The sequence below is a fragment of the Odocoileus virginianus genome, chromosome 23 (genome assembly GCF_023699985.2).
Source record: "Odocoileus virginianus isolate 20LAN1187 ecotype Illinois chromosome 23, Ovbor_1.2, whole genome shotgun sequence".
NCBI lineage: Eukaryota > Metazoa > Chordata > Mammalia > Artiodactyla > Cervidae > Odocoileus > Odocoileus virginianus.
In genome coordinates, this window is record NC_069696.1 from 47798696 (window position 1) to 47811354 (window position 12659).

Below are 12659 nucleotides of genomic sequence, written 5' to 3' on the forward strand. Positions count from 1 at the left end.
AGATCCCACAGGCCACATGGCACAGCCGTTGATAGAAGTAGGATTTCCCTGGTGGTACAGTGGATAAGAATCCGCATGACTAAAGAAGCTGTGCTGTTAACCCACCATGCTTGATTGCCTGTCCTAATTGAGGTCCAGACAGACTTGGCCCTTCCATAGTTCATAAGCTATACCTGAAATTCTCAAGACTTTTGGAGACAGGTTCAAAATCTCAAGTGTTTTTACTAGGTCCAAAGTAAATCTTCCTTGGTCTTCTCCCATTTCCAATCCTTCCCAACCCATGATTTTACACAGCCCACCAGATCACTCACCAATCTTTATAACCTAGTCTTGTAGTAAGGAACACACATGTGCTATAGTTAGACCTGGGTTCAAACCTTTTCTCTTAAGAATCCCCTAATTTTAAAGACTGCCTGTGTTCTAAATAATTACTCCACCTTTTGCATCCCACTGTATTTCCCCTTAAATTATAGTCAGTTTTTTTTTTCCATAGTTCACTCTCTTGATGGAAAGTTTCTAAAGATCAAGGATCATGTCTTTTACCTTCACTGAACATAGCATGATGTTTTACATACAAGTGTTTATATGGTTGATCTTCATTATTCACAGATCCTACATTTGCAAGTGTGCCTGTTCACTAAAATTTATTTGTAACCCCAAAATTAATACTCATCACTCTGACCATCACAGACATGCATGGAGCAACATAAAATTTGAGTTGACTAATGTACACATTCCCAGCTAGGGCTGAGTGAGGCAGTACTCTGCCTTCTTGTTTTAGCTTTCATACTGTAAACAAGTACCCTATTCATGGTTTATTTAGGGCCACATTTTTATGCTTTTTGTTGGCAATTTCTTTCATGTGTAAAATGGCCCCCAAGCACACTGCTAAAGAGCTACTTAGTATTCCTAAATGCAGGAAAGCTGTAAGACGCCTTACAGAGAAAATGCATGTTAGATAAGCTTTGTTCAGGCGTGAGTTGTAGTACTGTTGCCTGTGACTTCTATGTTAATGAATCAATATCTATTAAATAAGATGTCTATAAACAGAAACAAGATTATGTATTGATCAGTTGATAAAAATGTTGTGGTCAGAGACTCGCAGGAACACAACCCTTTAATTTCCTTTAGGATCAGTGATTTGATATTCACTAACTCAGTGTTTGCAGAAACTTTATAAAACCTTAACTACTGTGAATAACTCAACTGTGTGTCTGTGTGTATATGGATATACTTAGAGTGAATTTTTATGCTCTTCTTCCTGGGGACCATGTATAGTCATTTAAAATTGTACCCAGTTTTCTTGTGTCTTTCTTTTTGCCAGTTTCTTGTGGAGTTCTTTAATATTTGATACTTTTTTTTTTACCTAGGCTTGTCTTATTTCCTTCACATTTTATCTCCCTTTTGTAATATATGCATATGTTTACGTATTACTGTATATATGACCTTGAATCTCTGCCTCCTTCTCAGATTTGACTAGTAAATTAGGTGGTTGAATTCTCTTTGTTTTTCTGTCTTACAGCTGATGGTTGCAGAGAAGAATGGAACAATTCGGTTTTATGATCTTTTGGCTCAACAGGCTATTTTATCCCTTGAATCAGAACAGATGCCATTAATGTCAGCACACTGGTGCTTAAAAAACACCTTCAAAGTTGGAGCTGTTGCAGGGAATGATTGGTTAATTTGGGATATTACTCGATCCAGGTACTGCCTTAGTATATTTATCTATTATTTACCAAAAAATCAGTCACTATTGCTAAATGATCCATTGACCTATTCTTGTATACCTGGGCCACATTGTAAAGCAAAAGTAAGACTCTCCTACACAAGGGCCAGAGTTAATGGGTTTTTACATAACAGACATGGGTTTTACAGATTTACTCTAAGAGTAACAGAAAGAATAATGCAGAGGAGATCTTTCATCTGAGGGGTATGCGCGTGCTCAGTCGTGTCTGACTCTTTGCGACCCTTTAAGACTGTAGCCCACCAGGCTCCTCTGTCCGTGGAATTTTCCACGCAAGAATACTGGAGCAAGTTGCCATTTCCTACTTCAGGGACTCTTCCTGACCCAGGGATCCAGCTTGCATCTCCTGCATTGGCAGGTGGATTCTTTTACCACTGAACTACCTGGGAAACCATTAACCAATGTTTACTTTTGTTTAAAAAAAGAAAAACACTGACCCTGTTAAATGTTGTTGTTCTATAATGGTTCTAAATCATGTTCATATCTTTATCATATTTCAGCTATTTTAATTCAGTGCTTACTTGGAATTTTGTCACAGTTTAAGTACCTTGGGCGTTGTGTCCTTTAAATAGAAAATAACCCTGTAATCCTTAATTTAAGTTCACCTACCTGAGACCAACACATAATTCATAAGATGCAAAATAATATCTTTTAGTTACCCTCAAGATAAGAGACCTGTCCACATGGATCGAGCCTGCTTATTCAGGTAATGTACCATTTTGGGGGGGTGGTGGTTATAATTTGATTTTTTGAATTTGGTTACTTTGTTCATGCTGTGCCAACTTGTAGAATATGTTTCCAGTCCTCTCCTTTGCACTGACTTTTTTCTTTTTTTCTGATTGTTTTATAAATGGATGTTTTGCTTTTTGTTTTTTGGTCTGGGTGAGAGATTGTTTTCCAATATTTTCTTTGAAAATGTTTATAAAATACAGAATGTTACTACTCCACTAATACCACCTCAACAATTTAGAACATATGCTTTCGTAATTTTTCTGCTGATAAAGATGTAAAATGTAGGTTGGCCCATGTCTATGCATGCAAACTACATACATTGTTGTCTTCAAGTGAGAAACACTGGATATTATAGATCTGTGACTTTTTTTCCACTTAAATCAATGTGCTTGTTTCTCATTTCATTCATTTTTACATAATGTTGCACTGTATAGTGTAGTCTTGGAAAATTTACTAACAGAGACTAAAATCAGTAATAAAATCAATTTATTATATGCTGTATTTCATAAAATCTAAAATACCCCCAATGAAATTGTAGAACCTAAGGACACTATTATTTTATGTATTCCTAAGAAAAACATGTATTCAACTCAGTGTAAGCACGCCATAGATTACAAGGTGAATCCTGATTTCAGAGATGTGAGCAAATATACATTTTAAAATCAACAAACTATAGACTCACAGAAAACTTTTGGTTACAAAGGGGAAAGAGGGGGAGAGGAAGGGATAAACTTGGAGTTTGGGATTAACATATACACACTATTATATATAAAATAGATAACAAAGAGGATCTGCTGTATAGCACAGAGAATATTTTGTAATCACCTATAAAGGAAAAGAATTTGAAAAGAAATACATATCTATGTATATATAAAATATATATATATACAACTGAAGAACCATGCTATACACCTGAAACTAACATGATATTATAAATCAACTACACTTCAATTTTAATTTTTTTCCCCAACTGCTAAAAATAAAACCAGCAAACTATGGTCCTTAAGTCTAAAGGAGGAGGTCATCTCAGGATTGGTTTATGTCGTTTAGAATTCAGACCTTTCCATCTGCTATCCTCAGTGGCAAGACTTTGACTTGGTGCTTCCCAGCTGCAAGATGACTTCCAGTGTTCCAGACACCATAGCCTCATACCATGTTGTCCAAAATAAGAGGAGAGGAAGGAGCCACTCCCCTTTTATTGGAGATTGCTACCTTTGCCTTATACCAGTCATCACTTACCCCTTGGGGTCAGACACCCTGTGCCAGGCCCCAGCTGGAGTTCAATTAGCACAGAATAAGGGCAGAATGCCTGCTGGACAGCAACTAATAATATCTACCACACATTAAAGTATTAACTAGACTTACAACCTTTTTTTTTGGTCAAGGAATCTTTTTCTTTCCCCTCGTAGCTCCCTCCACTGCACTCATTACTGTGGCACACTTCTTGCTGGGGATCCATTAACACTTGGTGGTTCACTGATTCAATGTATTCCAATGGCTGTGTTGCCTTAATACTTGAATATTTAAACATCTATGTGTTCTAGGCGTTTACTTCATTCCGAGGAGTTTAAACTCATGAGTTTATCATTAATTTTAAAACAAATGTCAATAAGAATTTTAAATGTATGGAGTTTTTAATGTATTGTGCTGTGAAATATTTTTTGTCTGATTCCTTGTTTGTATCTCCTGCCATATTGTCAACTTTTGGGGAACTGCTGACCTTGTGTAACTTTGATATTTAATGAAGTGGCCCATGATAAGCAATTAATAAATATTCACAGAATGAGAAAATATTTATAGCTAACTTCCCTGAAATTCCCAGTCTGATTGTAAATCCATATTATCAAATATAGACTTATAAAATTAGCATTTTGGTACAAAGAGAAATTTTAGAAATGCTTGTGTTTGTCTGTAGGATTCTGTACTTATTTTCATCCTTTGTCCTTTCTCAGATGGTCCACGATTAATGAAAACTTATTTGCTACCACTGGTTATCCTGGCAAAATGATGAGTCAATTTCAGATTCATCATTTAGGACACCCTCAGGTAATGTAGCAGTGTTTGATGGCGTATGTGTTTTTAAATTTGTGTTTTCTACTTTTCCACTTATAGCTCCCCAGATTTGTAATATGTGAGTAAATAAAGGATTTATGAAAGAGAAAGCATTTTTTGATGTTTAAATCACCAGTGGTAACAGACTTTTTGCTAGTATTCACATAAGAAGTATTTTATTTCTACTCTTTCCTCCTTCATTTAAGTATAATTATGCTTACCTGGTTAGTTTAGACTGAAAATGTGTGTCTGGGCTGCATCAGTTATCCATAGCTGATTTGTACACTTCGTTCCAGGCAGTTACAAACAAATACTATGTATTTCACCTATGAGGGAGCACATTTTTTAATTCTGCTGCCACTATAAACAAAGACAGTTTTTCAATGTAAACTTCTTGTTTTTGAAAGGTAGTTTTTATTTATTAGTGTTAGTGATGTATTGAACTTCTTTAATCCTTCACATATTTTATAGCCCATCCTCACTGGCTCTGTAGCTGTTGGATCTGGCCTTTCCTGGCATAGAACTCTTCCACTGTGTGCAATCGGAAGTGACCACAAGCTGTTGTTTTGGGTGACTGAAATGTAGAATAAATTTTCTGTGTACTTAGATCCATAAAACTGTATTATTAGTACATATTTTGGAGAATTTATTTTTATATAAAATATATACTGTAAGATCTAGAAATGTTCCAGTTGTTGCTTTTGTTAAATAAAATATTGATGGTTTGAAAAATCATTTTCCTCTTCTATTCTATGTATGTGTGTGGTTTTCTTTTCTTTCTCCCTAAGTCATCTTTTAGGACTATGACTAACTCAGCAGCTCTAGGAAAGAAATGATTAGGGAAGCTTAATTCTTTTGATTTTACCACAGGATTTTCCAAAGGGTATCTTATGTACTATACCTTAAATACATGCTATATTCCTAATTCTCAAACACACAGACATTTACAAAAGGGAAAAAAGGCCTCTCCTTTCACCATTATTCTGGAAATTGGTTGAATGTATTAAATATATGTGTGGGTAAATGCATATGTATTTTCTGTTAGCAGTATATACATACACAGGAGACATAAGAGACATGCGTTCCATCTCTGGGTAGGGAAGATCCCCTGTAGGAGTAAATACCAACCCACTCCAGTATTCTTGCCTGGAAAATTCCATGGGCAGAGGAGCCTGACAGGCTATAGTCCATAGAGTCACAGAGAGCCAAACACGACTGAATGACTTTCACCTCATAAATATAGAAGTCTTATTACAACTTTCTCAGTAATTATAAAGGATTATTCAATTTAACATAAGAAATGATTTTCAGTTTCTTTAAAATGTGACTCATTACGTTATCAGTGTTTATTTACTATATGCAAATTCCTTTTGATTGGACATCTCAACATTCTCAGAACATCTGGTATATGGGATAAATCTTACCTTAGAAAATAACTTATGATTTAATACCTTTAACAGTCTCCACCTTTTATGAATCTTCCCCATTCTTACCAAAGTTAAATGTTTCTGAGATGGCACCTAGTGGCAATGGAACTATATGCACCCTCTGCACAGTCACGGGGTGAACATTGTATGAGGCAGCCATGTCGTGTGATCTCGTCAGAAGAGGACAATGCAGCTAAATAAATCTCTACAAACTCTGCATTCCTGCAAGTCAGTGCCCTCTCTGAAGCTGCATTTCCACCTATAAAATGGAGATGGGAATCACTGTGTCATGGAGTTTCTGTGAGCATTACGTAAAGGTGAATGAAGATACCTAACATGTCCAGCACAGATTTGTAGGTAATATTAATCTATTTCAGAGATGGATAGTTCTTATTTTGGAAGAACTGGAAATTTATTTTTAATTAATGAAATATTTTTATTCAAGTTTTCTTTTCATATGACACATCTTATGAAATCAAAATTACCTTTGAGAGATAATAGAATTGTTACAGGTAATTTTTTTTTTTTTTAGTAAAATCTTGTAATCACGTAGATATATGGTATAAACTGTTACATGTGTTTAATTACAAGGAAAAATTGTATAGCATAGCAGTTCAGTTCAGTTCAGTCAGTCATGTCTGACTCTTTGTGACCCCATGGACTGCAGCACGCTAGGCTTCCCTGTCCATCACCAACTCCCGTAGCTCCTCAAACTCATGTCCATCAAGTTGGTGATGCCATCGAACCATCTCATCCTCTGTCATCCCCTTCTCCTCCTGCCTTCAATCCCAGTATGGGGGTCTTTTCCAATGAGTCAATTCTTCACATCAGGTCGAATACCATAGCAGTTCCCAAGTTAAGTATTGAATACAGTAAAATATTATTACCAAATATTAAAAATATTTTCTTTTACCTCTTTATACGTAGATTTTTAACTTATGGCAAAGTTGGAGGAATTTTGACATGGTTCCCTTTAACAGTCTCTGTGAGGGGACAGAGAAGCGTGACGATAGACCAAAGAATTTGTAAGAGTTTCTCATTTTAGGGTGTATTTCAGAAATGATAAATTGGGTCAGTATATTTGAAAATTGTCCTATACTTAGCAGTTGAATGGGCTTAGGAATAGAGGTTGGAGAAGTATGTTGGGGCTTCGGTATTTGGGTATCTCTGAGATGGATCCTCTGGAATAAGGGTTTACCCATTTATAAAAGTTATCCAATGAAATTACCCACTGGGTCTGGTGTCTGTAAGGAACATAGTTAAGCTCATGGTTATTGTGTGAATACAGTTCTGCCAAAGAGAGGCAGGAAGTGTTATCCTCAAAAGAGAAAAGGTGATTACATCTGTAAATGAAGGTGACTGAGATAAGACATTCTCAAGAAATGAGAGGGATGTTTTTAGCCCTTAGTTTTGGGAGTGGTATGCATTTTATCCTAAGTAAATTTTGAGACTATTTCAAATCCTAAAAGGTGATGCTGTGAAAGTGCTACACTCAATATGCCAGCAAATTTGGAAAACACAGCAGTAGCCACAGGACTGGAAGAGGTCAGTTTTCATTCCAATCCCTAAGAAAGGCAATGCCAAAGAATGCTCAAACTACCTCACAACTGCACCCATCTTATCATGCTAGCAAAGAAATGCTCAAAATTCTCCAAGCCAAGGTTCAACAGTATGTGAACCATGAACTTCCAGATGTTCAAGCTGGATTTAGAAAAGGCAGAGGAACCAGAGATCAAATTGCCAACATCTGTTGGATCATTGAAAAAGCAAGAGAGTTCCAGAAAAACATCTACTTCTACTTTATTGACTATGCCCAAGCCTTTGACTGTGTGAATCACAACAAACTGGAAAAGTCTTCAAGAGATGGGAATACCAGACCACCTGACCTGCCTCCTGAGCAATCTGTATGCAGGTCAGGAAGGAACAGTTAGAACTGGACATGGAACAACATACTGGTTCCAAATCGGGAAAGGAGTACATCAAGGCTGTATATTGTCACCCTGCTTATTTAACTTATATGCAGAGTATATCATGAGAAACGCTGGACTGGATGATGCACAAGCTGGAATCAAGATCGCCAGGAGAAATATCAATAACCTCAGATATGCAGATGACAGCACCCTTATGGCAGAAAGTAAAGAACTAAAGAGCCTCTTGATGAAAGAGGAGAGTGAAAAAGCTGGCTTAAAACTCAACATTCAGAAAACTAAGATCATGGCATCTGGTCTCACCACTTCACGGCAAATAGATGGGGAAAATGGAAATAGTGACAAACTTTATTTTCTTGGGCTCCAAAATCACTGCAGATGGTGACTGCAGCCATGAAATTAAAAGACTCTTGCTCCTTGGAAGAAAAGTTATGATAGACCTAGACAGCATATTAAAAAGCAGACACATTACTTTGCCAGCAAGGGTTCGTCGAGTCAAAGCTTTGGTTTTTCCAGTAGTCACGTACAGATGTGAGAGTTGGACTGTAAAGAAAGCTGAGCACTGAAGAATTGATGCTTTTGAACTGTGGTGTTGGAGAAGACTTTTGAAAGTCCCTTGGACTGCAAGGAGATCTAACCAGACCATCCTAAAGGAAATCAGTCCTGAATATTCACTGGAAGGACTGATGCTGAAGCTGAAACTCCAATACTTTGGTTACCTGATGTGAAGAACTGACTCATTTGAGAAGACCCTGAATGCTAGGGAAGATTGAGGGCAGGAGGAGAAGGGGACGACAGGATGAAATGGTTGGATGGCATCACTGACGCAATGGACATGAGTTTGAGTAAACTTGGATAGGTGATGGACGGGGAAGGCTGGCATGCTGCACTCCATGGGGTCACAAAGAGTTGGACATGACTGAGGAACTGAACTGAACTGACTGAAGCACTGAGAATTCTAACCTCTGTTTAGATCTCATATATAGGCTATCTGACCATTTCCCAGCTTCTACTTTGTTAAACTTCGGTGTGCTCAATTATTGGGTTGGCCAACAAGTACTTTAAATGGTACAAAGATACTTTTTTTCCTTAGTAAACTTTGTTCTTAGTAAACTGTGTTTAAATTAGACTAAGATGGGAGGAAATGTTTGATGGAGAATTAACTATTGGTCATCACTTCTAATTCTTGATAAATAATAGAAGACTGGATTGTGTATGTGTCCCCTAGTTTTAGTTTTTCCAAGTTTGTTTATAAATATGCTTAAGAGGTTTCTCTTTGTTGAATAAGTTTTCCTCAGGATTGCTTCACTTACAAACATTTTAGAAAGAAGAAAAAAAAGTTGTGCTTATGTTCTAAAACTTGTATTATTTAGGACTGTTGAAGCAAAAGTCAGGATATCACAAATCTGTAAGATGTCAGAACTAAATCCTACCCTTTCAAAATGATGGGATCATAAGTCTTATTTTATTTTTATGATTTGGCTTGTACGTTATGAATATTTCAATGTCTCTCCCATGCCAAAAACACAAAATCATACACCCATGCTCTCCAATTTGTTTCTTTCTTTGGTAATTTGTGACTACATATTGACACTGACCTAGAAATGTTCCTGTTGCTGTTTTAAATCTCATGTCAGTGGGGAAGAAATTGAAATCTGGTTTCCACATTTGTGTCTGTTTTTTTGTAATTGTCCAAAATCTGACATTATCCCAGAAATGCTGATTGGGAGGTTATGAGACAGTATTGTGCCCAAGACTAATTTCTGAAAAGAGAAATTTGCTCCAAAGTATTCCCCATATTTTTCTGTAGCTCAAAAAATTAAACTCAGTTTAACCCAACTTTAGACCATACCAGTAATATCATTGGTTCTAGGCCCAAATAAAAATTTTTAAGTAAAAACGATCATTATGATAGTCCATTTACACACATTCTTTTTTTATAAATTTATTCATTTTAATTGGAGGCTAATTACTTTACAGTATTGCAGTGGTTTTGTCATGCATTGACATGAATCAGCCACAGGTGTATATGTGTTCCCCATCCTGAACCCCCCTGCCACCTCCCTCCCCATCCCATCCTTCTGGATCATCCCAGTGCACCAGCCCCAAGCACCCTGTCCCATGCATTGAACCTGGACTGGTGATCTCTTTCACATATGGTAATATATATGTTTCAATGCCATTCTCTCAAATCATCCCACCCTCGCCCTCTCCCACAGAGTCCAAGAGACTGTTCTATACATCTGTGTCTCTTTTGCTGTCTCGCATAAAGGGTCATCATTACCATCTTTCTAAATTACATATATACGCGTTAGTATACTGTATTGATGTTTTTCTTTCTGGCTTACTTCACTCTGTATAATAGGCTCCAGTATCATCCACCTCATTAGAACTGATTCAAATGAATTCTTTTTAATGGCTGAGTAATATTCCATTGTGTATATGTACCACAATTTTCTTATCCATTCGTCTGCCGACGGACATCTAGGTTGCTTCCATGTCCTAGCTATTGTTAACAGTGTTGCGATGAACACTGGGGTGCACGTGTCTCTTTCAGATCTGGTTTCCTCGGTGTGTACGCCCAGCATTGGGATTGCTGGGTCATACGGCAGTTCTATTTCCAGTTTTTAAAGAAATTTCCACACTGTTCTCCACAGTGGCTGTACTAGTTTGCATTCCCACCAACAGTGTAAGAGGGTTTCCTTTTCTCCACACCCTCTCCAGCATTTATTGTTTGTAGAATTCTGGATAGCAGCCATTCCGACTGGCATGAAATGGTACCTCGTTGCCATTTCCACACATTCTTGATGAGAGCCTGCTCAGGTCCTCAGAAGCCGCATTCTGTTCCAGTATATTCTGTCAAGCTTGCTCAACAGCAGGGACAGGAGAGAACAACAACCTTGCTAGTTCAAAATGTTTATGTTTAACAGGCATCTGAAAAGAATTTCAAACCAGCTAACATTTGTTTCTCATTATACATCTAAAGAAATGTGCCATTTAAAACGTAGGTAGAAGTTTTCTTTTGTTATTATCAATGTGGCTTTACTTTATAGCTACCATTTGTTCACTAAGCACAGTAACACAACAAAATAATTAGTATATCAGCTTTGAGGATCTCATTTCACAAAAGGAAAAACGAGCACACATTTGATGACATATCCATTACTCAAACTCAACAGAACCATTTCTTTTGCATGCACTGACACAGACTTCATGGGAAATCAAAAACATTGAATTGTTTTGCTGACCTACTCGGCTGTTCTTTAAACTACATTAGTAAAAACAATTGCTGCCCTTATGAGGATCCAGTTACATTTGCCTGACAGTTTCTCTGGATGAGCTTATTTCTGTTTTGACTTATGTCTTTGTTATATAGCTCTTTGTCTTGTTGACTGACTTGCAACAGAATACAGTACCTTGGGACTTGTGACACATATAAGCTTATAAAATCCATATGAACACTGGTAAGTAAAAGTGAGGTCACCAGGCTTCTCAGCCTCTGCAAACAATTTGAGTAACCAGTAGACTTAAAGATCTATGAAACAAGCATTTCTATCAACTGCAGTTTTAGTGCTGTACTGAACTGAGTGTTTCCTCCCTTTGTAATAAAAGACAGTAAATGCTGCTGATCCCTTTGCTTCTAATGGTGGTTAAACACAAAACTTTCATCTTTCTTATAATAAACACAGCTGTTGTCCTATCGGTAAGCCAAATCCAGACAAGATTAGACTTTGGCCAAAATGAAGGTTAATCTCTGCAACTATCTGAAGAAGAGCTTTCTAATACTGCTTTAGGAAATCTGTTTTTGAGACTGTATAAAGGAAATCAGACCCAGACAACTAACCTCCAAATAAGCCAGAGTAATTTACCAACTAGTGGTAAATTAGACCGCAGTGATAAAGAAGGTAGAAACTGTCTAAACAAATTGGTTCATTTTGGTTCATTTTTACTTAGACTATAACTATCAGAAATGAATTTTTAGTTGACATTTAAGTTTAAACCAGACCAATAGAAATTATTTTTAAATAACTTTCAATGATCTTGTCTTACTTTAGTTTTCTTTGGTTAATTGCTAGTTCTTTCTTCCACTAGTACTAATGAAAACTAGGTGTTTAATTTTTTTTCTGTGATCCAACGGATGCTGGCAATTTGGTCGCTGGTTCCTCTGCCTTTTCTAAATCCGGCTTGTACATCTAGAGGTACTAGGTTCACATACTTTTGAAGCCTAGGTTAAAGGACTTTGAGCATTACCTTGCTAGCATGTGAAAAGAGTGCAATTGTACAGTAGTTTGAACATCCTTTGGCATTACTTTCTTTGGGATTGCAATGAAAACAATTTATCCAGTCCTGTAGTCACTACTGAGTTTTCCAAATTTGATGGCATATTCAGTGCAGCACTTAAACAGCATTATCTTTTAGGATTTTGCCAACATCCGGTGGATCAGAGGAAAAGCAAAGAAATTCCAGAAAAACATCTATTTCTGCTTCATTGACTATGCTGAAGCCTTTGACTGTGTGGATCACAAAAAACTGGAAAATTTTTTAAGAAATGAGAATACCAAACTCTTTTAAAAGCTGGCTTAAAACTCAACATTCAAAAAACTACGATCATGGCATCTGGTCCCATTACTTCATGGCAAATAGATGGGGAAACAATGGAAACAGTGACAAACTTTATTTTCTTGGGCTCCAAAATCACTGCTGATGGTGACTGCAGCCATGAAATTCAAAGACACTTGCTCCTTGGAAGAAAAGCTATGACATTACCCTAAAAAG

At 36.9% G+C, this 12659-nt stretch overlaps 1 protein-coding gene across 2 annotated transcripts in view; it reads left to right on the plus strand.

The window, feature by feature from the left end:
- Positions 1-5263, plus strand: part of NUP37 (nucleoporin 37) — a 42573-nt gene extending 37310 nt beyond the window's left edge. For both annotated transcript variants that reach the window (XM_020880920.2, XM_020880928.2), the window contains exons 7-10: positions 1523-1704; positions 2400-2450; positions 4429-4522; positions 5000-5263. In XM_020880920.2, the coding sequence (XP_020736579.1) occupies positions 1523-1704; positions 2400-2450; positions 4429-4522; positions 5000-5113 (441 nt within the window). In that variant the 3' untranslated portion in view covers positions 5114-5263. The remainder of the gene's footprint in view (positions 1-1522; positions 1705-2399; positions 2451-4428; positions 4523-4999) is intronic.
- The last annotated feature ends 7396 nt before the right edge of the window (positions 5264-12659 follow it).